Raw genomic sequence first — 26763 nt, forward strand, 5'->3', positions numbered from 1 at the left:
ACGTCTTAAATGGAATGCAATCAGGTTTTAGGTCTGGACACAGCACTTTCAGCAACATTGAAGGTTTTAAATGACATCCATTGTGCTCTTGATAAGATGTTACATTGTGTATCTGTCTTTATTGATTTGTCGAAGGCTTTTGACACCGTGGACCATGCTGTGTTAGTGCAAAGGTTAAAATGTTGTGGAGTTACTGGTCATGCTCTAGATTGGTTTATAAATTACCTATCAAATCGTACACAATGTGTAATGGCGGATGGTTGTAAATCTGAGTCCATAGACGTGTGCTCAGGTGTTCCGCAAGGTTATGTTATGGGTCCACTGTTGTTAATGTTGTATATCAACAACATTGGGGGATCTTATTGAAACAGCAGATGTTCATTTTTATGCAGATGATACTGTTCTTTATTCAAGTGGTAGTAGTTTATCTTTAGCTTTTGAAAATGCCCAAAGAGCATTTAACATCATACCACATAATCTGAATGATTTAAAGCTGGTTCTAAATTCGTGTAAAACAAAATGCGTGGTATATTCAAATGTCAGGCATGTTACTAATCAAATCATTGCTACGTTGGCTGGACATACTATAGAGTAAGTTAAAGTGTACAAATGTTTGGGTGTGTGGTTTGATGATAAACTGAGCTTGACTGTGCATGTAGAGAACTTTATAAGGAAGCTCAGACTGAGAATAGGTTTTTATTACTGGCATAAGGCTTGTTTTTCTTTTGAGGCCAGGAAGGAGCTGGTAAGATGTACATTACTGGCGGTTTTAGATTTTAGTGATGTTATATATACTGGTCAAAAAAATAAAGGGAACACAAAAATAACACATCCTAGATCTGAATGAATTAAATATTCTTATTAAATATTTTTTTCTTTACATAGTTGAATGTGCTGACAACAAAATCACACAAAAATTATCAATGGAAATCAAATTTATCAACCCATGGAGGTCTGGATTTGGAGTCACACTCAAAATTAAAGTGGGAAACCACACTACAGGCTGATCCAACTTTGATGTAATGTCCTTAAAACAAGTCAAAATGAGGCTCAGTAGTGTGTGTGGCCTCCACGTGCCTGTATGACCTCCCTACAACGCCTGGGCATGCTCCTGATGAGGTGGCGGATGGTCTCCTGCGGGATCTCCTCCCAGACCTGGACTAAAGCATCCGCCAACTCCTGGACAGTCTGTGGTGCAACGTGGCGTTGGTGGATGGAGCGAGACATGATGTCCCAGATGTGCTCAATTGGATTCAGGTCTGGGGAACGGGCGGGCCAGTCCATAGCATCAATGCTTTCCTCTTACAGGAACTGCTGACACACTCCAGCCACATGAGGTCTAGCATTGTCTTGCATTAGGAGGAACCCAGGGCCAACCGCACCAGCATATGGTCTCACAAGGGGTCTGAGGATCTCATCTCGGTACCTAATGGCAGTCAGGCTACTTCTGGCGAGCACATGGAGGACTGTGCGGCCCCCCAAAGAAATGCCACCCCACACCATGACTGACCCACCGCCAAACCGGTCATGCTGGAGGATGTTGCAGGCAGCAGAACGTTCTCCACGGCGTCTCCAGACTCTGTCACGTCTGTCACGTGCTCAGTGTGAACCTGCTTTCATCTGTGAAGAGCACAGGGCCACCAGTGGCGAATTTGCCAATCTTGGTGTTCTCTGGCAAATGCCAAACGTCCTGCACGGTGTTGGGCTGTAAGCACAACCCCCACCTGTGGACGTCGGGCCCTCATACCACCCTCATGGAGTCTGTTTCTGACCGTTTGAGCAGACACATGCACATTTGTGGCCTGCTGGAGGTCATTTTGCAGGGCTCTGGCAGTGCTCCTCCTGCTCCTCCTTGCACAAAAGCGGAGGTAGCGGTCCTGCAGCTGGGTTGTTGCCCTCCTACGGCCTCCTCCACGTCTCCTGATGTACTGGCCTGTCTCCTGGTAGCGCCTCCATGCTCTGGACACTACGCTGACAGACACAGCAAACCTTCTTGCCACAGCTCGCATTGATGTGCCATCCTGGATGAGCTGCGCTACCTGAGCCACTTGTGTGGGTTGTAGACTCCGTCTCATGTTACCACGAGTGAAAGCACCGCCAGCATTCATAAGTGACCAAAACATCAGCCAGGAAGCATAGGAACTGAGAAGTGGTCTGTGGTCACCACCTGCAGAACCACTTCTTTATTGGGGGTGTCTTGCTAATTGCCTATAATTTCCACCTGTTGTCTATTACATTTGCACAACAGCATGTGAAATTTATTGTCAATCATTGTTGCTTCCTAAGTGGACAGTTTGATATCACAGAAGTGTGATTGACTTGGAGTTACATTGTGTTGTTTAAGTGTTCCCTTTATTTTTTTGAGCAGTGTATATGCAGGTCTCAACCACTACCCTGAGAGCACTTGATTCAGTGTATCATGCAGTCAGTCCTCAGGTTCATTACAAATCAATAACATCTAGCACATCATTGTGACCTCTACAGCGCTGTTGGCTGGTCGTCATTGACCTTGCGTAGGCTTAAACACTGGTATACACTGATTTATAAGGCCATATTGGGTAAAATGCCATTTTATTTCTGTTCTTTTTTAGTTAGGTTGGTAAATAAATATCAATTACGGTCCCATTCTCATTTACTTCTAACAGTACCAAAAAGTAGAACAGGGCATGGTAGAAATAGTTTTAGTTACTTAGCTCCGTGGTCCTGGAATTCTCTCCTGAACATTTTAAAATTTGAAGATCTAGTTTCGTTGGTGGAGTTCAAACACTTGATCGATGTATATATCATAGAAGAGTGTAATTGTCTTTAGGATGGCTGTTTTTAGTAAATACTTTTGTGTTTTTTAGGTAAAATGTTGTTTTTGTTGTACTGTTTGTGTGTTTTTAGTTTTGTTTAATGTTGTTAGTGTATGTCAGTTGTTTTGTCTGAAACATTGTTCCCCCTGCTGCTATTGGACCAGGTCTCTCTTGGAAAAGAGATGTTATCTCAATGAGAAAAACCTGGATAAATAAAGGTTTAAAGAAAATCGAAATAAATGTACTGTGGGGATGACGTCATCGATGCACTTATTGATGAAGCCAATGACTGATGTGGTGTACTCCTCAATGCCGTTGGTGGAATCCCGGAACATATTCCAGTCGGTGCTAGCAAATCAGTCCTGTAGCTTAGCATCTGATTCATCTGACCACTTTGTTATTGATCTAGTCACTGGTGCTTCCTGTTTAAATTTTTCAGGAGGATATAATTATGGTCAGATTTGCCAAATGGAGGTTGAGGGAAAGCTTTGTATGCGAGTCTGTGTGTGGAGTAAAGGGGGTGTAGAGTTTGTTTTCCCTCTGGTTGCACATTTAACATGCTGATAGAAATTTAGTAGAACAATGGTTTCCCTGCATTAAAGTTCCTGGCTACTAGGAGCGCCGCCTCTGGGTGAGCGTTTTCTTGTTTGCTTAGGATGGAATACAGCTCATTCAATGCTGTCTGGGTGCCAGCCTGTGACTGTGGTGGTATGTAAACAGCTATGAAAAATCCAGATAACTCTCTATATAGATAGTGTGGTCTACAGCTTATCATGAGAGACTCTACCTTAGGCGAGCAATAGCTTGAGACTTCCTTAGATATCATGAAGCATAAGATATCACAGTTTTGAATGTCCCTTTGGTAGTTTAATCTTCCGCGTAGGTAATCTATTTTATTCTCCAAAGATTGCACGTTTGTTAGCAGAATGGAAGGAAGTGGGGGTTTATTCGATCGCCTACGAATTCTCAGAAGGCAGCCCGCCCTCAGGCCCCTTTTCCCCCACCTTCTCTTCACACAAATCAGGGGGATCTGGGCCTGTTCCCGAGAAACAGTATATCATTCGCGTCAGACACGTTATAGGAAAAAAAGGATTCTGCCAGTCTGTAATCGCAGTCCTGATGTCCAGAAGTTATTTTCATTCATAAGAGATGGTAACGGCAACATTTTGTACAAAATAAGTCCAAAAAATGAGTTACAAACAACGCAAATAGACAAACAAAAAACACAATCAGTTGGGGGCACGTAAAACGTCTGCCTTCTTCTCCAGCTCCATTTAACATGATTTTCATTGGCACATCATTTTCATTTGCACATGAATGATACAGGACTTGGTGCCATGTCTCAGCAGCTGCACCATAGAGATTAGAGTGGGAAAGTGACTCAGGCGGAGGAATGAGGCATGAAAATAGTTGATAACATTTTGTCACAGTTTTAAAAAGTTCATGATTACAAACCGCTTCCTCTTCGTATGACAGCTGTCACAAGGTTTTTATGGGAAGTTGAGGCCTATTTTGCTACAGTGGCCTAAGCCTCCTGTTACTCAAGCATGGATTAGGCATACTAATTAGGGGCTCTCACAATGAGGTGTCAGATTTTTTGTATCGTGGATAACCCTAAAACATTTTATGGTATTTTGTAGGTTTCGGAAATGATTCAGCATGCAAAAGCCCCCCACCTCCGGAAGAGCTAACTTTCCATTGTGTGGGGTTCCTGTTAGCTACCCACACCTCTCGACTACTCACTCTTCACTCATTGACTCATGTTCACACTTACTCAAACTCAACACAAACCTTTCCATCTGATACACAACAGGTCTAAGCATTAGGACCCAATTCCGACCCGAGTTAATACACTTTTCTCCGAGTATTCTGTTTAGCATGATAATAGCATGCTATTCATCCACTATTTGTTTGGAGTGTAGACCGAATAAATGAAGATGTGATCTCGACTTAATTTCCTCATTTTACCACCATTACTTGTGACGAAACCATAAATAAGGTCTAGTGAACCTACCGGTTCCAGGAATATAAAGCATTACATTTTTTCCCCGATAGAATTAACACTGTTCTCCAAGGACTGTAATTTACAACTTGATAAGAGCTATTAATAAGAGATAGGTAAATAAGAAATCCATTTGGATACAGTGCCTTGCGAAAGTATTCGGCCCCCTTGAACTTTGCGACCTTTTGCCACATTTCAGGCTTCAAACATAAAGATATACAACTGTATTTTTTTGTGAATAATCAACAACACGTGGGACACAATCATGAAGTGGAACGACATTTATTGGATATTTCAAACTTTTTTAACAAATCAAAAACTGAAAAATTGGGCGTGCAAAATTATTCAGCCCCCTTAAGTTAATACTTTGTAGCGCCACCTTTTGCTGCGATTACAGCTGTAAGTCGCTTGGGGTATGTCTCTATCAGTTTCGCACATCGAGAGACTGAATTTTTTTCCCATTCCTCCTTGCAAAACAGCTCGAGCTCAGTGAGGTTGGATGGAGAGCATTTGTGAACAGCAGTTTTCAGTTCTTTCCACAGATTCTCGATTGGATTCAGGTCTGGACTTTGACTTGGCCATTCTAACACCTGGATATGTTTATTTTTGAACCATTCCATTGTAGATTTTGCTTTATGTTTTGGATCATTGTCTTGTTGGAAGACAAATCTCCGTCCCAGTCTCAGGTCTTTTGCAGACTCCATCAGGTTTTCTTCCAGAATGGTCCTGTATTTGGCTCCATCCATCTTCCCATCAATTTTAACCATCTTCCCTGTCCCCGCTGAAGAAAAGCAGGCCCAAACCATGATGCTGCCACCACCATGTTTGACAGTGGAGATGGTGTGTTCAGGGTGATGAGCTGTGTTGCTTTTACGCCAAACATAACGTTTTGCATTGTTGCCAAAAAGTTCAATTTTGGTTTCATCTGACCAGAGCACCTTCTTCCACATGTTTGGTGTGTCTCCCAGGTGGCTTGTGGCAAACTTTAAACGACACTTTTTATGGATATCTTTAAGAAATGGCTTCTTGCCACTCTTCCATAAAGGCCAGATTTGTGCAATATACGACTGATTGTTGTCCTATGGACAGAGTCTCCCACCTCAGCTGTAGATCTCTGCAGTTCATCCAGAGTGATCATGGGCCTCTTGGCTGCATCTCTGATCAGTCTTCTCCTTGTATGAGCTGAAAGTTTAGAGGGACGGCCAGGTCTTGGTAGATTTGCAGTGGTCTGATACTCCTTCCATTTCAATATTATCGCTTGCACAGTGTTCCTTGGGATGTTTAAAGCTTGGAAAATCTTTTTGTATCCAAATCCGGCTTTAAACTTCTTCACAACTGTATCTCGGACCTGCCTGGTGTGTTCCTTGTTCTTCATGATGCTCTCTGCGCTTTTAACGGACCTCTGAGACTATCACAGTGCAGGTGCATTTATACGGAGACTTGATTACACACAGGTGGATTGTATTTATCATCATTAGTCATTTAGGTCAACATTGGATCATTCAGAGATCCTCACTGAACATCTGGAGAGAGTTTGCTGCACTGAAAGTAAAGGGGCTGAATAATTTTGCACGCCCAATTTTTCAGTTTTTGATTTGTTAAAAAAGTTTGAAATATCCAATAAATGTCGTTCCACTTCATGATTGTGTCCCACTTGTTGTTGATTCTTCACAAAAAAATACAGTTTTATATCTTTATGTTTGAAGCCTGAAATGTGGCAAAAGGTCGCAAAGTTCAAGGGGGCCGAATACTTTCGCAAGGCACTGTAAGTTAATTGTAAATATAAATTACATTTAAAAATATATATTTTACCTTAGAGACAAATGTGAAACCAGTCATATGGCAGCACACTGAAGCATACAGTATTACATTTCCCACAGTGAAGTTGACGAAATGCTGTGCCGTTATGCAGAATTTAAATTGCAGTCTTTTAACTTGCAGGGATGGGCGCTCTTGAATGTCTTAATTCTTGGCAACCTTGACTTTCTCTGTTTCCTGTTAAATAAAAAAATATATTGTATAGCCTACATTATCATGGGGGGCTCTGGTACTGGAACACATTGAGAAAAAAGTGTCAAACACAACGTAGCAGCCAAGTAGCCTACTATCTATGGTGGTGAAACAGCACTCTCCAAGTAGCCTATTATCTATGGTGGTGAAACAGCACTCTTCAAGTAGCCTACTATCTATGGTGGTGAAACAGCACTCTTCAAGTAGCCTACTATCTATGGTGGTGAAACAGCACTCTTCAAGTAGCCTACTATCTATGGTGGTGAAACAGCACTCTTCAAGTAGCCTACTATCTATGGTGGTGAAACAGCACTCTCCAAGTAGCCTACTATCTATGGTGGTGAAACGGACAGCACTCTCCAAGGTGCTAATTATTCAAAGCATTTTAGAATTCACTGATGTGAGTGTAGATGCAGGGCTTACACAAGTCTGAATTTCTTATAGCCTCATCAATGTACAGTAACATTTTTAGACGACACTGGAGAACACCAGACATATGCACACATACTCAGCTGTGGGGCTTTCAAGACCCGAATTTCATATCATTTTCAAGACAATGTAGAAGTAAAACAAACATAAAAATATCATAATATAACTTTAAATAAATTTAGGCAACAGCAGAACACACATTTGAGAATTTATATGTGATAATATGAGGCTCATATTCAGATTACAAACTTTAAACTATTTTTTTTTTCCCTACCATGTCAACTTCTTGCTCGAAGCCATGAGCAGGCATGTGGCTGTTCTGAAGACTCTGGCAGTAGTGTCTATTTTTTATGACATTTTTGAGTGTTAACCTGGGTGTCCTCTACAAGGCTTGCTGCCTTCCATATTGGATAACGTAGCATGATTATAAAATGCATAAGGCCAATAAATCCTTAACTCCGCAAAAGTGCAGTAGCTTTAACTTCTACAGCGTTCTGTTTTTTACCAATTGATTGTGAAAGTAAAAAAGGAAACGGCTCAGCGAAATGGCTCGGACTTTGACTGTCATGAACTATTCTTGAGGTAGCATGGGTGTAAGGAAGACAAAAGTACAAGTGCAGGGATGTCCAAGTCAAGTCAGCTTGGTCATAGGGCAGGGGTGAGAATCCATAGAGCGGATGCTAGCAGAGCAAAGTCAGGACCAGTGTTAGTACCAGACCCAGACCAAGACAGGGCAGGCGGTGAGAGGCCAGGCCTGAGGCCCCACTGTCCAGCTGTAACTGGTACTGCACCAGAGTCCTGTGGTAGCCCCTCTCCTCAGACACACAGCTGTATGTTCCCTGCTGCTCAGGGCCCATGCTCTCTATTAGCAGGAGACACTGGTGCTCTGACCCTGTGGAGATGCACGGTGTTGCTGTGGTGTTGCCATGGTGCCTCCAGCTGTACTCAGCGTGGCTGGACAAGGTTGGGCAATGGAGGAAGTACTTTGAAGATTGAGAAACTCTGATTCCATCTGCAGCGCCACCTGATGACCTTAGAACATAAACTAAGAGCAAAACAAAGCTTTAAGACTTCCATAGCTAACCATTTGTGGGTGGTTTCCATCCTTTACTTTAGTACATGGTCATAATAAATGGTTTTGTATTTATACAAGGGTGACTGTAACACACTACACACCTTTACTTGCAGTAACTCCTCTGGATATGTTGCTGCATACCTGATGGTTCCCGTTCTCCACATCCTGAATTGTCTTACTGTAAAAAGACAAGCACATATGAGTTAAGGAGTCTCAACAAGCAACTCAGCCAGAAAATAGTGAATGTCTATTTTCACTCAGAGGTTGCTTATTCCTGTTTATGGGCCAGTAGAGTGTCTACCTTGTGGTTGGCAGTGATAGTTATTTGAAAATGCAAAGATGAACTGAAAACACATGGTATCACACCAACAGAGCATAGAGCATTTGACGACACAACAGGTAGTGTGTAGTATCGTGTGTGTGTGTAGCATGTGTTGGGGGAGTGTAGAGGAGGAAGTGTAGTATACTTTTAACAGAAGGTGGGGATCAGAGTGAGGAAGTGAGAACTATCATTTCCCACTGACACACACTGCAGACAGACTAGTATGTTACGTTTAATCAAATGAAGTATATTTTGTTTTCTTTTATGGCCTCTATCTGACACTACACTTGTTTTAAGTATATTTTGTTTGTTTTCAAGGCCTCATCTGACACCACATTTGTTTGAACAAGGGCCATGTGTGTTTACATAATTCTGGAAAAACTGGCTCTGGCCATGTTGAACTGAACTGATGGAAAATAAGGTCTAGTATAATGGCCAAAATAATGCACCACTCTATATTAGCATTTTTGACAAACACTATGAAGTGTTCCAAATAAACTGTAAGGCTGACAGGAAACCACAGAGAGGAAACCATTAATGAAAAATCTATTTTTGAATCACTACCATTAAATATCGATATAGCGGATGCTATAAGCTGCAAGCGGGCTGTGTTTGGTCTTACTTTGTTGCTGTGGTGCAGTGATGGCCATCCCAGCCACAGTAAGGGTCTCTGGCCAGGACACAGTCTTCACACTGGGCTCCATACTGCTCACAGCTGCCCAGGTCAATCTGAACCAGCTCTCTGCTGGAGCCCACATACAGCTTCCCCTGGAACACAACACCACAAGAACACTAGTACACTCTTTGGAAAAAAGGTGCTATCTAGAACCTAATATTGTAGGAAGTACTCAAACAATGACTGTTGACTGCAGAAGAAAGTTTCTGATTTACAATAAGAACACCACTTCTTTTACAGTATTATTATAGAGATATAAACATGGTTTGAAATGGATCTCTTTGACTATTGTCTATTCCACTCCATGTTTCATTATTACCACTGTTGGATCTGTGGGGAGGTTTCGGTGTGGGCTGTGTTCCTTGACTCACCGTGGAGGAGTGCAACATCATACTGAGGATGTGTGCTCTGTAGTTAAAAGGTCGTAACTCAGCGATGATGAAGGCATGACCATCCCTCTCCAGAACCTTATGAATCCCTCCATTCCCTAGTGTAGACATGCACACACACACACACAGTGTGTCAAACAGCAGTTATCGATCATTGAGGTTATGAGTGAGAGTCAAACATTACAAAAGAAAGTTGTGTAAGAAATGTCAACACAGTCATTTAAGCATAACACACACACAATAGTTCATGTTTCAACATAATGTTGAGACATCCTCCAGTCATATTACACCACTCACAGTACAGATGCATGGTGAGGCATAGACTCGCCCTAAGGACACATATCTATGAGTATCTATGACTATTGCTCCAGTAATGCTTCTGATACTGTATTTCAATTACATTCATCAGTCTCATGTTTGGATTGTACTTCTCTGACGCTAACCACAACCTACAAAATGTTGTGCAAACGTGAATCTCGAGTTAGGGTTGTTTGAATAAGTCTATGTGTGCCAATGATGGGAAATAAACTGCATCTCTGGTTTCCCAGCACAGTGTGATAAGAGTATACTTCCGCTTAGTTATCTTTTTAAACTAAAAAATAAACCGCTCAGACAGGCCTTTTTTACACCTTACAAAAGATCAGTGTCAGGTAGTCAGCATGAAAAAAAGTATCACTTTACACCCATGTACTGTCAATAGTATTTCAACCTTCTGAAAGCCTCTGTCTCTTAAAACTGGTGTGAGTATAAGATGGAAATGTTCTCACCTCATCCACATTCCTATAAATATGCTGTACGTATACACAATACGGCTCCCTATCATCACTTGCTGCAGGGTCATAAGGGGGTATATGTTAAAGGTCTCCAAACACAAGGTTTCCCGTCATTCCTTTCAGACTGATCATTTCTGATTCATCGTCTAGAGATCAAAACTTCTCACCTAGAGACAGAAACAGGACATTCCCTTTGCCTTGGACTTTGTCCACGCGGATGTGGTGGTAATACTGGTGAGTGACCAGGAGAGGCCTACTGGTGACACGCTCCTCCATCTCTGAAACCTTGTCCACCATCTTCAGGACTTCCATGGGGAGTTTAGTACTGTCTTCAACACACTACAAGAGGATGGACACTTTTATGTATACTTCAACATACACAGAATACAGTCCAATATAGTAAACATACAGAGTAAAGGAGTAGAGCTGACTAGAAAGTCATATTGTTGAGCATACCTTCCCAGGTCGTGGGATTGGGACGGACCCCGTGTGTCCCTTGAAGTTGGAGGTTTTAAAGATGCGGTCAATATCTTCTACGGTGTAGACACATACAGCACTCATACCCCTAGGGGTAGACACAGAGCTCAGCAAGTTTCAACTAACCCCTTACTAAAGGTCTCTTTCGCAATGTTTCACGACATCTGCTTTCAGTGGTCAGAGAAACAGCTGACTCTCGAGATCAGAAAAGGGGAGAGGGGAAGTACAACCCAAACTTCCATGGTGATAAGAACAAAACAAAGACTATGACATTTTGGTTCTTAATCGTTGTGTCACTTTCAGTTGGATTTTTTTTCTCTTTCAAATTTGATTTATTTTCTTAACGGCACTGCAACTTTATGTCATAAACTGTACTATGAGTCCCTGTTACCAGTGCCTGTTGTGATGTTATTGATGATTTGTGTATGTTACTAAGGTCCATTATGATCTATCTACATACAGTATGTCGTCCTACCAGCCATTCCTGAAGAGTGCATAGACCCTGGTATCCTGCCACCTCTCTTCCAGAACAGTGTTCACGTCCACTAGCTGGGTGAAGGACAGCTTGCTGTCTTGGTATCCACAGAAGAGCCTGGCACTCAGCTTGGAGGTCCACCTGAACTGCAGATAACCCTTAGGTCCTCCACGATCGGCCTGGAACACACATGCAACCACAGACATGTTAAGGTAATCACAGTGGGCAGTGCACACACCACTCAAGGAGCCCCCCGATGGAATTGGTCTTAATTACAGGCTTAAATGGGCAGAAATGGAGTGGTACCGCATATGAAAGAGCTACAAAAATGTTCTGAACTAAACTGCAACACTGGTGATTACATACAGTGCAGGCATGATTCATGCTCTACAGTTATGTAGTGCTTACCAGTGGAGGATGCTGGGGAGAACGGCTCATAATAATGGCTGGAACGAAGCAAATGGAATGGCATTAAAACACCTGGAAACCATGTGTTTGATGTATTTAATACCATTCCACTGATTCCTCCCAGTCATTACCACAAGCCTGTCCTCTCCAATTAAGGTGCCACCAACCTCCTGTGGTGCTTACCATGCAGACTTGAGCAACCCGGGGAACCCAGAGATCAGAGTCCAAACGCGGGTGTCGGTTCTTCTCTATGTAGAAAGCATATAGTCTGTCCTGCAGACGATCCTCTCTCTGCCCGCTAGCCATCAAACTTACATATCTCTGTTCTAAGGAAAATAACAGGAGAAATAATGACAGTCCATGGACAGTCTGACCAGATATACAGTACTATGCAAAACCATGTCAGGCCATGTCTTGTTCTCTCGCCCTGTTCCATACCTGTTCCACTGTTGTCTGTCCATAGTCTGTTCTTCCCGAACCTGTTGATCCCCACGGAACCCTCTGTGCCTGAGTGAGTGGTGTAGAACTCCTCTACCCCAGAAGAACCTGGAGACACAACACATTAGCTCAATAACCACTCAAGAACATTAGGTCATATTATAGGGTAATGTTTTCCAATTAGACATTTTCCTCACCAATGAGGAGTGATGGCTCTGTTTCATTTATGTGTTGTTGAATGTTTTGGATGGCCTTGGATCGAGTGCAGTTAAACGGGTCGTCTGATGGGTTCTATAGTGGAATCGTGTTGTGTTAACATGCCAATGGCAAAATGGTATCATGAAAAGTCCTGTATACTTATATAATGAAAAGTATTTCCCATACCATGTAACAGCACAAAGTGTGTTGTTGTCCATTGGTTCCACACAGGAACAGTTGGTTTGGATCGTTAGTCTTGTGTAAAACAGTGATGTTATAGTGACAGTCCTGAAGGAGAAAACAGAACTGGTTGTATACAAAATATTCTATGTGTAACTTTAGTAATGAACTATGCTATAAAACCAACATCCTCTCATCTTTTCAGATACTCACTGGTGATGTGAAATCATTACTTCTACATTCCTCTCGAAACACAGGACTCTGCAAAGGCAATCATTAAAAAGATTGTACAGGTACAGATGTAGGACCTTCATTTGAGCGAGTTTAATACAACAGGACATGTGGATTATAATTAATGGACATTTTTTGTAGGCATTGATACATTTTCGTTAGGGTAAATCAAGTGACATTTTAAAGTGGATATTACAAAGTTTAAAAGCCTTTTTAAACATTGAATATACTACAAGTTTGCATTTCTTGCTGTGCAGCAACAAAATAGTGATCAAAGTAAGATCCTACATCTGTACATGTAGAGTACAATGTTCAATACATCCATTTCAACATAATCTAGTCCACAGCATGTAAGAGGGGAAGGACTGTTTAGCTAAATATTTAATGTAAAATATCAATATCCCTCCCTCTGTTATTACCATCAATTACATTACAGCAACTGTATTGGACAATCCTACTTAGAGCACAACCTGAATAGAGATAAATCAATATAAAGCAACACAATACACAAGTAAGGTTTACAGTAAGGGTATGTAACTCAGTCATACTAGCATTCTAGAGGGCTTAGAACTGTTGAAGTTTGTCTGGAACAGGTTTATGTGGTCTGTAGCATATACTATGTTGTCCCGAGGGCCCTGCAGGAGCTCTATACGGCTGTTATTCCCAGACAGGTGGATTCTTAGGAAGCTCACATCTGAGGACACAGAGATATAAATCATTAAGCAAACATATGACCGGACTGGATATGTATTCATGCAAAAACTGTGCTCATTGAGATTACACTCTGGAACTAGGATAACTTCTTAGAAACCACGATTGATCCTTATGACGGACCAGGTGAAAGCTATGTCATGGAAAGAGCAGGTGTTCCTAATGTTTTGTTCACACAGTATATACTGACATTGCCAGTTAAATAAAAGTTAAATAAAAGTTAAATAAAAGAAGGTACCCAGTGACTGAATTTGAATAGGGTTAATGATTCACGTTGTGCCAGATGAGTTTATCCTTCAAACTTTACCGTAGCATAGCATATTTCCATATTATATTAAGGATAGGCCTACTGTCCTTGTATCTCACCACTGTGATAGGCTGTATGATGGACATTCCTCATTAAATATGTTCAAGCTCAGTATTAATGTAGGCTTGTATAAATAGTTTGTGTTCCTTACCAGAGTTGGCTAATGACAAAGGTATGAAATATGGTTCATGTTCTTGTACTTTTGGAGAAGCGCAAAAAGGATCCTACTCTCTATCATTTCTCTCCCTTGAGTCGGAACGGTACTATGTCAGAATGTGGACAGCCAGAGCCCGTCACAGTATACCTCAATCCAGGGATGGAATATATCGTTGTACTTCTAATCATCACGAAATGATGAAAGGTGAATCAAGAAGATTGAAATACTGTTCATTATTTTATTAAACTGCCATTTTCGTCAGCAAGCTAATGCTAAAGCAACCCATTGGATTCAATAACACTTCCGGTAGCTACTCACGCCAACTCTAGGCGTTGCACTTTCAATGGGCTGCTATTGCATTAGCTAGCCTAGCATGCTGGTGAAAACGTCAGTTTAATTAAAAACAAGTAGTATTTAAATATTCTCGATTCGGTATGAGTAGAACGACATATTCCATCCCTGGATTGAGGTATGTTTTCACATTCCGGCATAGTACCACAGAGTTTCTAAACCCAGAGACCCAACTTTGCGAGACTTCCGGGAACGTTTGTGAAACAGACCAAGCAGACCAGGCCGGGGTTTGAGAAGTCAACGAGAAAAGTTAAATGTCTTTAAGTATTTGAATATGTTATTATTCCAACCTTGTGAAAGTGACAAAATTACATATTTTAATTTCAGTCAAAAACAACTTTATATCGAAGGAGTGCCTTTGATTTGATGGCATGCATGAGCTTAGCTAGCCAACGTCGCCATGACATCGCCTACAAGTGTGATCTGGGATTTCTATTGGAGAAGCAGTTCCTGCCTATCTTCAGACAGTACTTTCACAGATAGAACAATGAGACAGATATTTCACTGGATGTATAAATGTGAATCTTCCGCTTGGCGTTTCAACTCACTACCGAAGCCCAGTTGCCTGCCGTGTGAGAAGATGGAACGAGATGGATTTTGGCCGACATTCTGTTAATTTTCAATACAATTTTCTGTTCCCAAAACTACAATATGTTACGAACAGAGTGGACTAAGTTTTCTCCAAGTTTTCTCCAAATGTAACCTTTATTGAACTAGGCAAGCCAGTTAAGAACACATTCTTATTTACAAAGATGCCTACGGACGACACTGGGCCAATTGGACGCAGCCCTATGGGACTTCCAAACATGGCTGTTTGTGATAACTTTAAAAGCAGCCAATAAGTGCTCAGCATATGTGGGAGCTCCTTCAAGACTATTGGAAACACATTCCTCATGAAGCTGGTTGAAAGAATGCCAAGAGTGTGCAAAGCTGTCAACAAGGCAAAGGGTGGCTACTTGGAAGAATCTCAAATAGAAAATATATTTTGATTTGTTTAACACTTTTTTGGTTACTACATAATTCCATATGTGTTATTTCATAGTTTTGATGTCTTCACTATTATTTTACAATGTAGCAAATAGTAAAAATAAAGAAACACCTGCTCATTGCAGGGTTTATCTGTAACAGTACAACGTTCCCTCGCCCCTACCCGGGCGCGAACCAGGGACCCTCTGCACACATCAACAACAGTTACCCACGAAGCATCGTTACCCAAACGCTATTTAGTGCGCACCACCGCAACTAGCTAGCCGTTTCACATCCGTTACATATCCAAACTTTTAACGGGTACTGTACCCGTTAAAAAAGTACATGTAAAAGTACATGTAGTTGCTAAAATATACTTACCTATCAAAAGGAAAGGGAAAAGTATGAATAATAAAAAAAAAAATCCTTATATTAATCAAACCAGGCGGCACAATTTTTAAATGTATTTGTATTTATGGATAGCCAGGGTCACACTCCAACACATAGATATAATTTAAAAACAAAGCATTTGTGTTTAGTGAGTTCGCCAGATCAGAGGCAGTAGGGATGACCAGGGATGTTCTCTTGATCGGTGTGTGAACTTTACTATTTTCTGTCCTGCAAAGCATTCAAAATGTAACGAGTGCTTTTGGGTGTCAGGGAAAATGTCTGGAGTAAAAAGTACATACTTTTCTTTATGAATGTAGTGAAGTTAAATTCGTCAAAAATATCAATAGTAAAGTACAGATACCCAAAAGTAGTAGTAGTACTTTAAAGTATTTTTACATCACTGCAAAAATCGACATTGGTCTTGTGTAATCATACCAAACATAACATATATAACGTACTAATTTGAGTGTCCCGGATTTACTTTTACTATGCTACGTCTAGTCTATGAGAACAGTCGGGTCTTTGATAGCAGTTCCAAATCAAGAGAGAGAGAAAGAGTCCTTTTGGCTATTGTGGACTCAATACACTTTTCCTCCAAATGGTTTAGTATTGAATATAAATCGACCCCTTTGGCTATTGTGGACACTTTTAGTAGCTATTGAATATAAATCGACTCCTAATAGGCCTGATCATTCAACCGTGCTGTCGTCATTCAATACTCGTACTATTGATTTAAAAGAAAAAGCTTACTTTACCTTTGTCTGTCAATGTCACTCTCGGTTTGTGGGTAAGGGTCGAAGCTTTCACCGAAAAAATGAATTGTCCTAAAAAGACCGCAAAGAGCGCGAGTGGACACATACTTTTCTGAGTCTCTCCGCAATGAATTACTTGAAACGGTAGGCGCGTTGATTTAGCATACAACACAGGGGTGGGATCTGTATAGATACAGTCGGGTCTTCCATCTAGTCTTACTTTTAATATGTTACGTCTAGTCTATGAGAACAGTCTGGACTTTTCTGTATAGATACAGTCTGGTCTTCCATCTAGTCTTACTTTTACTATGTTACGTCTAGTCTATGAGAACAGTCTAATCTTTTCTGTATAAATACAGTCTGGTCTTCCATCTAGTCTTGTCTTCAATTTTCAATCAAGTACAGTAGCCTCAAAGTAGCTTAATTGTTCTGTAGTGAAACATACTTCACTCGGTAGTATTTTTTTGATTGACTACCCATATTAGCCTATTTTCAGAGAAGGCTAGACTAGTCTAGACCAGGGGTTCTTAAACGTTTTCAGCATGGGACCCAAATGAGAAATGCTGTGTTTTCCTGGGACCCAAACTTAGGAAAATATGCAACTATACATAAATATCAGTACATTTCATTGCTCTTATGTCTAAAACAAATGCAATTTAGACAAAAAATAAATAACAATGAAATTAAATATATATTCATGTTTATTTTCCCCCATTAAAAACACTTACATATCTGTCTAGGTTGGAACTGTTGCTGTTAAAATACAATAAATAATTTTCATTCTGAATTGGAATAAACAGATTGATCACATCACACAGATGAGTAACAGCACCCACACACAGGCTTTTTGATAGTGCAACTCTGAGTAACAGTACAGATGAAAAATGATCAGGCCTACTGTACATCTTACTGTAGAAATGATTGTTAAAAGAAAGTCTAGGTTGGAACTGTTGCTGTTAAAATACAATACATCTTTTTTTATTCTGAACAAGAATAAAATGAACAACCCAGAACTGTGTGAGTGTGTTTGCCTCAAAAGCATCTTGCTTCAATCAAGTTTATTCCAGTTAAGAATAACAATTATTATTGTATTTTAACAGCAACAATTCCAACCTAGACTAGTTTTCAACAATCATTTCTACAGTAAGAGGTGCAGTAGGCCTGATCATGTTTCATCTTCGTCTGTACTGTTACTAGGGTCAGTAGCTAGCTAGTTTTGGAGAATGTTAGCGATTAGCTGTGTACAAGGCCAGGGGATTGTTTGAAAGAGGAACTCACTACTATCTACTACTATGAGAGGTAGGTAGCTAGTACTCCATTATTTCTGCTTATTTCTGTTATATAACATGACAACAATGCCTTGCTTGTTGACTTACTTCTCCACTGTCGAAGCACTGTTTCCTGAAGCATTATGCCCCGTTCTGAAATAACTCCCTGGGTTTAATATCACGCTGTGGATGTTTGGTCAGGACGTGTCGTTTTATTAATTTGTTCGTTATGAGAGACTCATTACTAAGCACAAAACACATTGTGGGCGTTCCTCGTTATAGGTCTGTATGAAAGAGAGAGAAACAAATCGCTGTATATGCGTTTCCAAAAGCTTAATTTCCAAAGGTTTTAAGCGTTCAAAACCATCCATTTGGTAACACTACCTTTTAAGCTGTCCTTATTACAGTGTAATTACTCTGTAACAAGTATTGAAGTTGTGTAACAAGTAGTTACAGTGTAATAACATGTACCTGGTAGTAATTGCGCTCTGTAATTACAGATGTGTAACAATGAATGCTTGTTACCATGCTTGTTTCCACTAAATTCACCAATATATTGTTTCGCTTCTTCTCAGCTGCAATCGATTCATTAACAGCTGTGACAAAGGTTGGGATCCCTTGTGGATGTGCTGGGTGTCTGAGAGATTTGCATAGATCCACACTGCACACTGCCCTATCCCATCTGGACAAGAGGGATACCTATGTAAGAATGCTGTTCATTGACTATAGCTCAGCCTTCAACACCATAGTACCCTCCAAGCTCATCCCAAGCTCATCCCTAAGCTTAGGGCCCTGGGTCTGAACCCCACCCTGTGCAACAGGGTCCTGGACTTCGTGACAGGCTGCCCCAAGGTGGTGAAGGTAGGAAACAACACCTTCACTACGCTGATCCTCAACACAGGGGCCCCACAAGGGTGCGTGCTTGTCATGGATCCCCCATGTACTGCTGCTCATTCTGTTCACCAGTTCAGGAGGTCTACGTCACCGGCTTTCTAGGCTTCACTGAACGGGATTCATTATCATCAACCCCGGACTGTCTTGTCTGATTACACACACCTGGTTCCCATTTCCCCTGATTAGTATATTATATATGTGCCCTCTGTTCCCATGTCCGTTGGTTGTGTGAGTACCCATGCGTTGGTGCAGCTGTTATGCTGCGTGCTTTATTACGGGTATCGTCCCGTGTCGTTTAACGAGGTTTACCCTCGCTCTTTTGTATACTTGATTGTTTGGGTGTATTAAAACCCCCTATTGTGTATTCCTGCGCTCTCCAAATCCTTTATACCAGCGTGACAGTCTCCCTCTTGTACTCCCTGTTCACCCATGACTGCGTGGTCACGCACACCTCCAACCATCAAGTATACCCGGGCGCGAACCAGGGACCTTCTGCACACATCAACAACTGACACCTACGAAGCGTCGTTACCCATCGCTCCACAAAAGCCGCGGCCCTTGCAGAGCAAGGGGAACTACTACTTCAAGGTCTCAGAGCAAGTGACGTCACCGATTGAAACGCTATTTAGCGCACACTGCTAGCCGTTTCACATCCGTTACACTCTTTGAAACTGCTAGCCGTTTCACATCCGTTACACCCTTTTGACCTTCCTCCTTTTTTTTCCCGCAGCAACCAGTAATCCGGGTCAACAGCATCAATGTAACAGTATAATTTTAGACCGTCCCCTCGCCCATACCCGGGCGCGAACCAGGGACCTTCTGCACACATCAACAGTCACCCTCGAAGCATCGTTACCCATCACTCCACAAAAGCCGCGGCCCTTGCAGAGCAAGGGGAACTACTACTTCAAGGTCTCAGAGCAAGTGACGTCACCGATTGAAACGCTATTTAGCGCACACTGCTAGCCGTTTCACATCCGTTACACCAGGAAAATAACCTCTCCCTCAATGCCAACAAAACAAATGAGCTGATCGTGGACTTCAGGAGACAGCAGAGGGAGCACACCCCTAACCCCTATCGACGAGACCGCAGTGGAGGAGGTAAAAAGCTTCAAGTTCCTCGGCGTACACATCACTGACAATCTGAAATGGTCCACCCAAACAGACAGTGTGGTGAAGAAGGCACGACAGCGCCTCTTCAACCTCAGGAGGCTGAAGAAATTTGGCTTGACCCCTAAGACTCTCACAAACTTTTACAGATGCACAATTGAGAACATCCTATCGGGCTGTATCACCACCTGGTACGGCAACTGCACCGCCCACAACCGCAGGGATCTCCAGAGGGAGGTGCGATCTGCTCAACGCATCACCCGGGGCACACTGCCTGCACCCCAGGACACCTACAGCACCCGATGTCACAGGAAGGCCAAAAAGATCATCAAGGACATCAATCACTTGAGCCACTGCTTATTCACCCCACTATTATCCAGAAGCCAAGATCAGTGCAGTTTCATCAAAGCTGGGACTGAGAGAATGAAAAACAGCTTCTATCTCAAGGCCATCAGACTGTTAAATAGCTATCACTAGCCAGCTACATAATGATAAATGCTCTTCAAATTGTCAATATGAGCATATTATTTTGTACAGTTAGCAATGAACACAATTACATCAAAAAGACTGAGTTAAGGGGGTGTGTCACTATCTATTTCATTTAACCACTTTTGCAGTAGAATGTTTTTATACAACCATCCATTTCATATAGTGGATACCTTAGAGATATGGATAAACATGGTTGTGCTTTGTTATACTTCGGGTAGGGGTACCTCAAAAATTTGGGGGACTTGCCACTAGCCTCCACAGTCTCTAAAACTCACAATTTGCTTATTACTTCCAATGAGACATTGGCACCAGTCATTACTATGACAATTCTCTACATCACTAGCTCTACGTCACTACTCATACCTAATAAACGTTGTTCAAGATCAAAATACCAAAAATAAAGATGTTTCTATGTTAAATGCACATACTTAATATTAGTGGATTGAATGCATATCTTTTTTTAAATGTATTTATTTCACCTTTATTTAACCAGGTAGGCTAGTTGAGAATAAGTTCTCATTTGCAACTGCGACCTGGCCAAGATAAAGCATAGCAGTGTGAACAGACAACACAGAGTTACACATGGAGTAAACAATTAACAAGTCAGTAACACAGTAGAAAAAAAGGGGAGTCTATACACATTGTGTGCAAAAGGCATGAGGAGGTAGGCGAATAATTACAATTTTGCAGATTAACACTGGAGTGAAATGATCAGATGGTCATGTACAGGTAGAGATATTGGTGTGCAAAAGAGCAGAAAAGTAAATAAATAAAAACAGTATGGGGATGAGGTAGGTAAAAATGGGTGGGCTATTTACCGATAGACTATGTACAGCTGCAGCGATCGGATAGCTGCTCAGATAGCAGATGTTTGAAGTTGGTGAGGGAGATAAAAGTCTCTAACTTTAGCGAATTTTGCAATCTGTGCTTAGCTTTACTTCCTAAAGTGTTTCCATTACCCTTTAAACAACAATGAGCCTTTTAGTGGGTCAAAGGAGTAAGTGAACCAGTATTTCCTCAGAGGGAAACATCCATGTTTTTATTTGTTTGTGGGGTAAAATATATATATTTTTTTTTTACTGCTGACCAATAGATGGCAGCATTATCCCAGTTTAGTGATGACCCTGCATCTCTCAGTTTGATGTTACAGTACTTGGATAACATGATATAGGTTTGAGGGTTTTCCCCACCTGTAAACATGTTTTTTTTTAAACTGACTGTGGACAACAATCATTAGAATATTCTATCACTCAGTGTATCTCCATTTAAAATATTGTGCCATTTGGATCTGGATAGAATGTGGAGTGGAATGGAACAGCAGCCAGCATTGCAGCGTTGTTAATAAAGTAGTCCTACAAGATATGAAAGACTTGATATTCTGGATCATATTATCACATTTCTATATGTGGACAATACAGAAGACATTGAACTGCTATACCACCTCTTTTTTTACACACACACACACACACACACACACACACACACACACACACACACACACACACACACACACACACACACACACACACACACACACACACACACACACACACACACACAAATTGTATTCCATAGCAGTAATTGAGGTGAACACTGAATGCAATCTAAATGCTGGCCATGGGCCAGTGAAGAGTTCACTGATTCTCTGAATGGCAGTGAGAAAGTGGGTGCAGGTGGTTTGCAGCAGAGTGAGTAAGGATACATCTCTTCAGTCCGCAGACCGGAACTTGCTAATGGAAGTGACAGCTTGCAGGTCACGAGCTGGGACAAGACTGCAGTTATGAGAGAAACCTGACCAGAGATAAAAACTGCAGGAAGAACAAATCTCTCTTCACTGACACTTGGCTCATTGGTATTGTGCCTACACCACCCCACCAGCCTCCCCCTCTCTGCAAGGGAGAAGGGATTACAGTCCTGGAGAGATTACAGAATAGAAAGAGGGTATTGTTGAGAAGTCATCGGGATATCCACATCACATCGCCATAATGGCCCGGAGCACCTGCCACTTCACTGAATGAGCGATTATTTCAGCTGTGGAATGGAGCAACTCAGCATGGGTCAGCCAAAACAACTACTTTGTGGACTTTGAAAAGAGTCAAACAAGAAAATGCACATTCAGAGGCAACGTTTGTTGTGGCTGGTGATTTTAATGCAAGGAAACTGAAATCCGTTATCCTCTACAGGATTGGTGGGTCCCACGCGGAACTGTTGCGCTAACGTAGGCTAATGCGATTACCATGAGGTTGTAAGTAACAAGAACATTTCTCAGGACACGGAAATATCTGATATTGGCAGAAAGCTTAAATTATTGTTAATCTAACAGCACTGTCCAATTTACAGTAGCTATTACAGTGAAATAATACCAAGCTATTGTTTGAGGAGAGTGCACAGTTATGAACATGAACATGTATTAATAAACCAATTGGGCACATTTGGGCAGTCTTGATACAAAATTTTGAACAGAAATACAATGGTTCATTGGATCAGTTTAAAACGTTGCACATACACTAGTGGCCAAAATCTAAATTGCGCCTGGGCTGGAATAATACATTCTCTTGCATTTCAAAGATGATGGTAAAGAAAAATACAAAAAATGCATGTTTTTTCTTTGTGTTGTCTTTTACCAGATCTAATGTGTTATATTCTCCTACATTCATGTCACATTTTCACTAACTTCAAAGGGTTCCCTTTCAAATGGTATCAAGAATATGCATGTCCTTGCTTCAGTCCTGAGCTACAGGCAGTTAGATATTGGTAGGCACATTTTTTTATAAAGGGGCCGGATCCTTAAGAGGTTTTAAACAATATTTTTATCAGCATGTCACCTGTGCAACTAGAGGTGATACAACTCTAGATTACCTTTATTCCACATACAGAAACGCATACAAGGCCCTCCCTCGCCCTCCCTTTGTGAAACCAGACCGTATGTCTATCCTCCTGCTTCCTGCTTACAAGCAAAAACTCAAACAGGAAGTACCAGCGATGCGCTCAATATGGAAGTTGTCCAATGAAGTGGATGCTAAGCTACATGACTGTTTCACTGGCACAGATTGGAATATGTTCCAGGATTCGTACGATAACGTTGAGGAGTTTACCAAATCAGTCACTGGCTTCATGAATAAGTGCATCAACGATGTTGTCCGCACACTGACCGTATGTAGATACCCCAACCAGAAGCCATGGATTACAGGCATTACAGCTAAAGGTTAGAGCTGCCGCTTTCAAGGAGCGGAACACTAATCGGGATGATTATAGGAAATCGCGCCGGCGAGCCATCAAACAGGCAATGTGTCAATACAGGACTAAGAACGAATCCTACTATGCCGGCTCTGACACTCAACGGAGGTGGCAGGGCTTGCAAACCTTCACAGATTGCAAAGGGAAACCCAGCCGCGAGCTGCCCAGCAAGGCGAGATTACTAGATGAGCTAAATGCATCCTATGCTCGCTTCGAGGCAAGCAACACTGAACAATGCATGAGAGCATGAGCTGTTCCAGACGACTTGTGTGATTGTGCTCTCCGTAACTGTTGTGAGTAAGACCTTTAAACAGGTTTACATTTGCAAGGGCACGGGGCCAGATGGAATACCAGGACACGTACACAGAGCATGCACTGACCAGCTGGCAAGTGTCTTCACTGACATTTCAAGCAGACCACCATAGTCCCCGTGCCCAAGAGCGCCAAGGTAACCTACCTAAATGACTATCACCCCGTAGCACTCGCATCTATAGCCATGAAATGCTTTGAATGGTTGGTCATGGCCCACATCAACGACATCATCCCAGACACCCTGGATCCACTCCAATTCGCATACCGCCCCAACAGATCCACAGATGACACAATCTCTATTGCACTCCACAGTGCCCTCCCATAGTGGGGTGGCATGTAGGCTAGCGGTTAAGAGCGTTGGGCCAGTGAAGACACCCTGGTTCGAATCCCAGAGCCGGCAAGGTGGAAAAATCAGCCGTTCTGCACTTGAGCAAGGTAGTTTAACCCCCAACAACAACTGTTCCCCGGGCACCGATGATGTGGATGTCAATTAAGGCAGCTCCCCGCACCTCTCTGATTCAGAGGGGTTAGGTTAAATGTGGAAGACACATTTCGATTGAATGCATTTAGTTGTCTCTGAGTAGATATCCCCTTTCCCATTGACCCAGCTAGACAAAAGGAATGCCTATGTAAGAATGCTGTTCGTTGACTACAGGTCAGAAATCTGGCTGTGTGGTGCCAGGACATCAACCTCTCGCCCATCGTCAGCAAGACAAAGGAGCTGATCGTGGCTACATGAAACATTGATTGGGCTGTAGTGGAGCGGTTCGAAAGCTTCAAGTTCCTTTGTGTCCACATCGATGGAGCTGTAGTGGAGCGGTTCGAAAGCTTCAAGTTCCTTTGTGTCCACATCGATGGAGCTGTAGTGGAGTGGGTCCTCTCTGTAGTGGAGCAGTTCCTCTCTGTCCACATCACCATGGAATTAACATGGTCTACACACGCCCAAACAGTTGTGAAGAGGGCACAACAGCACCTCTTCCCCCTCAGGAGGCTGAAAAGATTTGGCATGGGCCCTCAGATCCTCAAAAAGATCTACAGCTGCACCATTGAGAGCATCTTGACTGGATGCATCCCAGCTTGGAACGGCAACTGCGTGGCACTACAGAGGGTGGTGAGTATGGCCTAGTACATCACTGGGGCTGAGCCCCCTGCCATTCAGGACCTCTATACCAGGCGGTGTCAGAGGAAGGCCAAAAAACATTTTGAAAGACTCCAGCCACCCAAGCCATAGACTGTTCCCTCTGCTACCGCACAGCAAGTGGTACCAGTGCACTAAGTTTGGAACCAACCCTGAACAGCCTCAACCCTCAAGCTATATGACTACTAAACAAGCTACCCTTCTTTTAACAAACTCCCTGGCACTGACTCTATGCACACCCACTGGACTCTACACACACACAGTACTTACACTGACACCCCAACACACACACACACACACACACACACACACACACACACACACACACACACACACACACACACACACACACACACACACACACACACACACACACACACACACACAAACTGCTGCTACAGCTCAGGCTAGTATCTATCCTGTTGTACATCCTATATGTATATAGCTAGCTCAATTGCCTCGAGCCCATGCACATCAATTCGGTGCTGGTGCTCCCTGTATGTAGCCATGTTATTTTTACCCGTTATTGTTGTTTACTATATACAGTGGGGCAAAACATTATTTAGTCAGCCACCAATTGTGCAAGTTCTCCCACTTAAAAAGATGAGAGAGGCCTGTAATTTTCATCATAGGTACACTTCAACATGACAGATATGACAGACAAAATGAGAGACTCACCTTGTTGTGCTTGTTGTGCTGTGCTCACTTGAACAGGAAGGAGGTGCGGCGGTCCTTCGTCTGGCATTCTCTGGATTTATAGCTTAAAAGGATAAACATTCGATATTGGCCATGCTGTCAATCCAGCATGACTTCTATCGCGATCAAAACAACTGGAAACCCAGAACTGGGAAATCTCAGACTTCAGTGAGTTCAAGACAACTGGAAACTCTGAAAAAAACAAAGACGAATTATAAGGTCAGTGATCTTCAGTTCGGAGCTCTAAAAAGAGGCCCGAGTTCCCGACTTGGAATTCCAAGTTGGATTACCGTTGAAAACGTATTTTCCCAGTCAGAGCTCATTTTTTTCAGAGTTCCCAGTTGTCTTAAACTTACTGAAGTCTGAGAGTTCCCAGTTTCCAGTTGTTTTGAACACAATATAAATCATGCTGGATTGACAGCATGGCCAATGTTGAATGATTATTCTTTTAAGCTTGGGAAAGAGACCCTTAAACACAAACTTGGACCACACACCCACTCCACTGAATAGCAAGCTAGTGATTGCTTTGCAATGCTTGCAGATACCCACTGATTCCTTCCAAACCACTCATTGTGGAATTTGCGACTTCCAACTTGTGTAAGGTTTATGTCCAATGGCCGATGAGCATCGATAGGTTTTATCTATAATTTCTCTTCGTAATTTTCTTCATATGACAAGGATTGAAAAGGATTTGCCAGTAGATTGCTGACTTGATTCATGATGATGACTACTAGCTTGCTAGCTGAGATTTTGAAAGTCAGTCCAATCAAAGCTAATGTAGACATAACAAGATTTTACGTAATATTATCTGTGGCCAATGAACTTGAGCACCCAAGGGGCTTGAATATCCGAGCTCTCCCCGTAGATTTTGTGGTGACGTAATGTCCCAATCAATGACAGAACACTGAGCCAATCACGGCCCAACTAGAGAATATTACCAACCTATACACTCTGTATTTTCTGCTGGCTGCCCCACAACCACAGAAAGCACTGAGCTAGGCTGAAACACCTGCATCTTACTCAAGAAAGCAAAAAACGAACCATGTTGGTATTTTTTTACATTGTTTGCAAACTGATTTTTGACAGCAACAAATGACATATGTACCA

General features: G+C 42.1%; 1 protein-coding gene across 3 annotated transcripts; it reads right to left on the bottom strand.

Annotated features, from left to right (window-relative positions):
* Positions 1-7315: 7315 nt before the first annotated feature.
* Positions 7316-16726, bottom strand: LOC110506481 (semaphorin-7A). 3 transcript variants are annotated; one of them, XM_021586121.2, is made up of 14 exons: positions 16516-16725; positions 13427-13572; positions 12861-12908; positions 12654-12755; positions 12467-12560; positions 12270-12377; positions 12015-12157; positions 11424-11602; positions 10928-11036; positions 10639-10810; positions 9681-9796; positions 9256-9401; positions 8413-8489; positions 7316-8281 (listed from the first exon to the last, which is right to left on the bottom strand). In XM_021586121.2, exons 1-14 carry the CDS (start codon positions 16616-16618, stop codon positions 7917-7919), a joined length of 1908 nt encoding a protein of 635 aa, XP_021441796.2. In that variant the 5' UTR covers positions 16619-16725; the 3' UTR covers positions 7316-7916. The 3 variants fall into 3 exon arrangements, with proteins under 3 accessions (XP_021441796.2, XP_021441797.2, XP_021441798.2); XM_021586122.2 differs by lacking the exon at positions 16516-16725 and adding an exon at positions 14048-14567; XM_021586123.2 differs by having other exon boundaries at positions 7860-8281; positions 8453-8489; positions 16516-16726.
* Between the last annotated feature and the right edge of the window lie 10037 nt (positions 16727-26763).

This window comes from Oncorhynchus mykiss, chromosome 26 (genome assembly GCF_013265735.2).
Source record: "Oncorhynchus mykiss isolate Arlee chromosome 26, USDA_OmykA_1.1, whole genome shotgun sequence".
NCBI lineage: Eukaryota > Metazoa > Chordata > Actinopteri > Salmoniformes > Salmonidae > Oncorhynchus > Oncorhynchus mykiss.

What these genes read in the sequence shown, in the direction of transcription:
- LOC110506481 (XM_021586121.2), bottom strand. Translation starts at nt 16,618, where the DNA reads ATGTGTCCACTCGCGCTCTTTGCGGTCTTTTTAGGACAATTCATTTTT. An exon ending in CACTGCACCACAGCAACAAA is followed by an intron (nt 8,490 to 9,255) that starts GTAAGACCAAAC and finishes GTCTTTTTACAG; the next exon opens with TAAGACAATTCAGGATGTGG. An exon ending in AGGAGTTACTGCAAGTAAAG is followed by an intron (nt 8,282 to 8,412) that starts GTGTGTAGTGTG and finishes TTTTGCTCTTAG; the next exon opens with TTTATGTTCTAAGGTCATCA.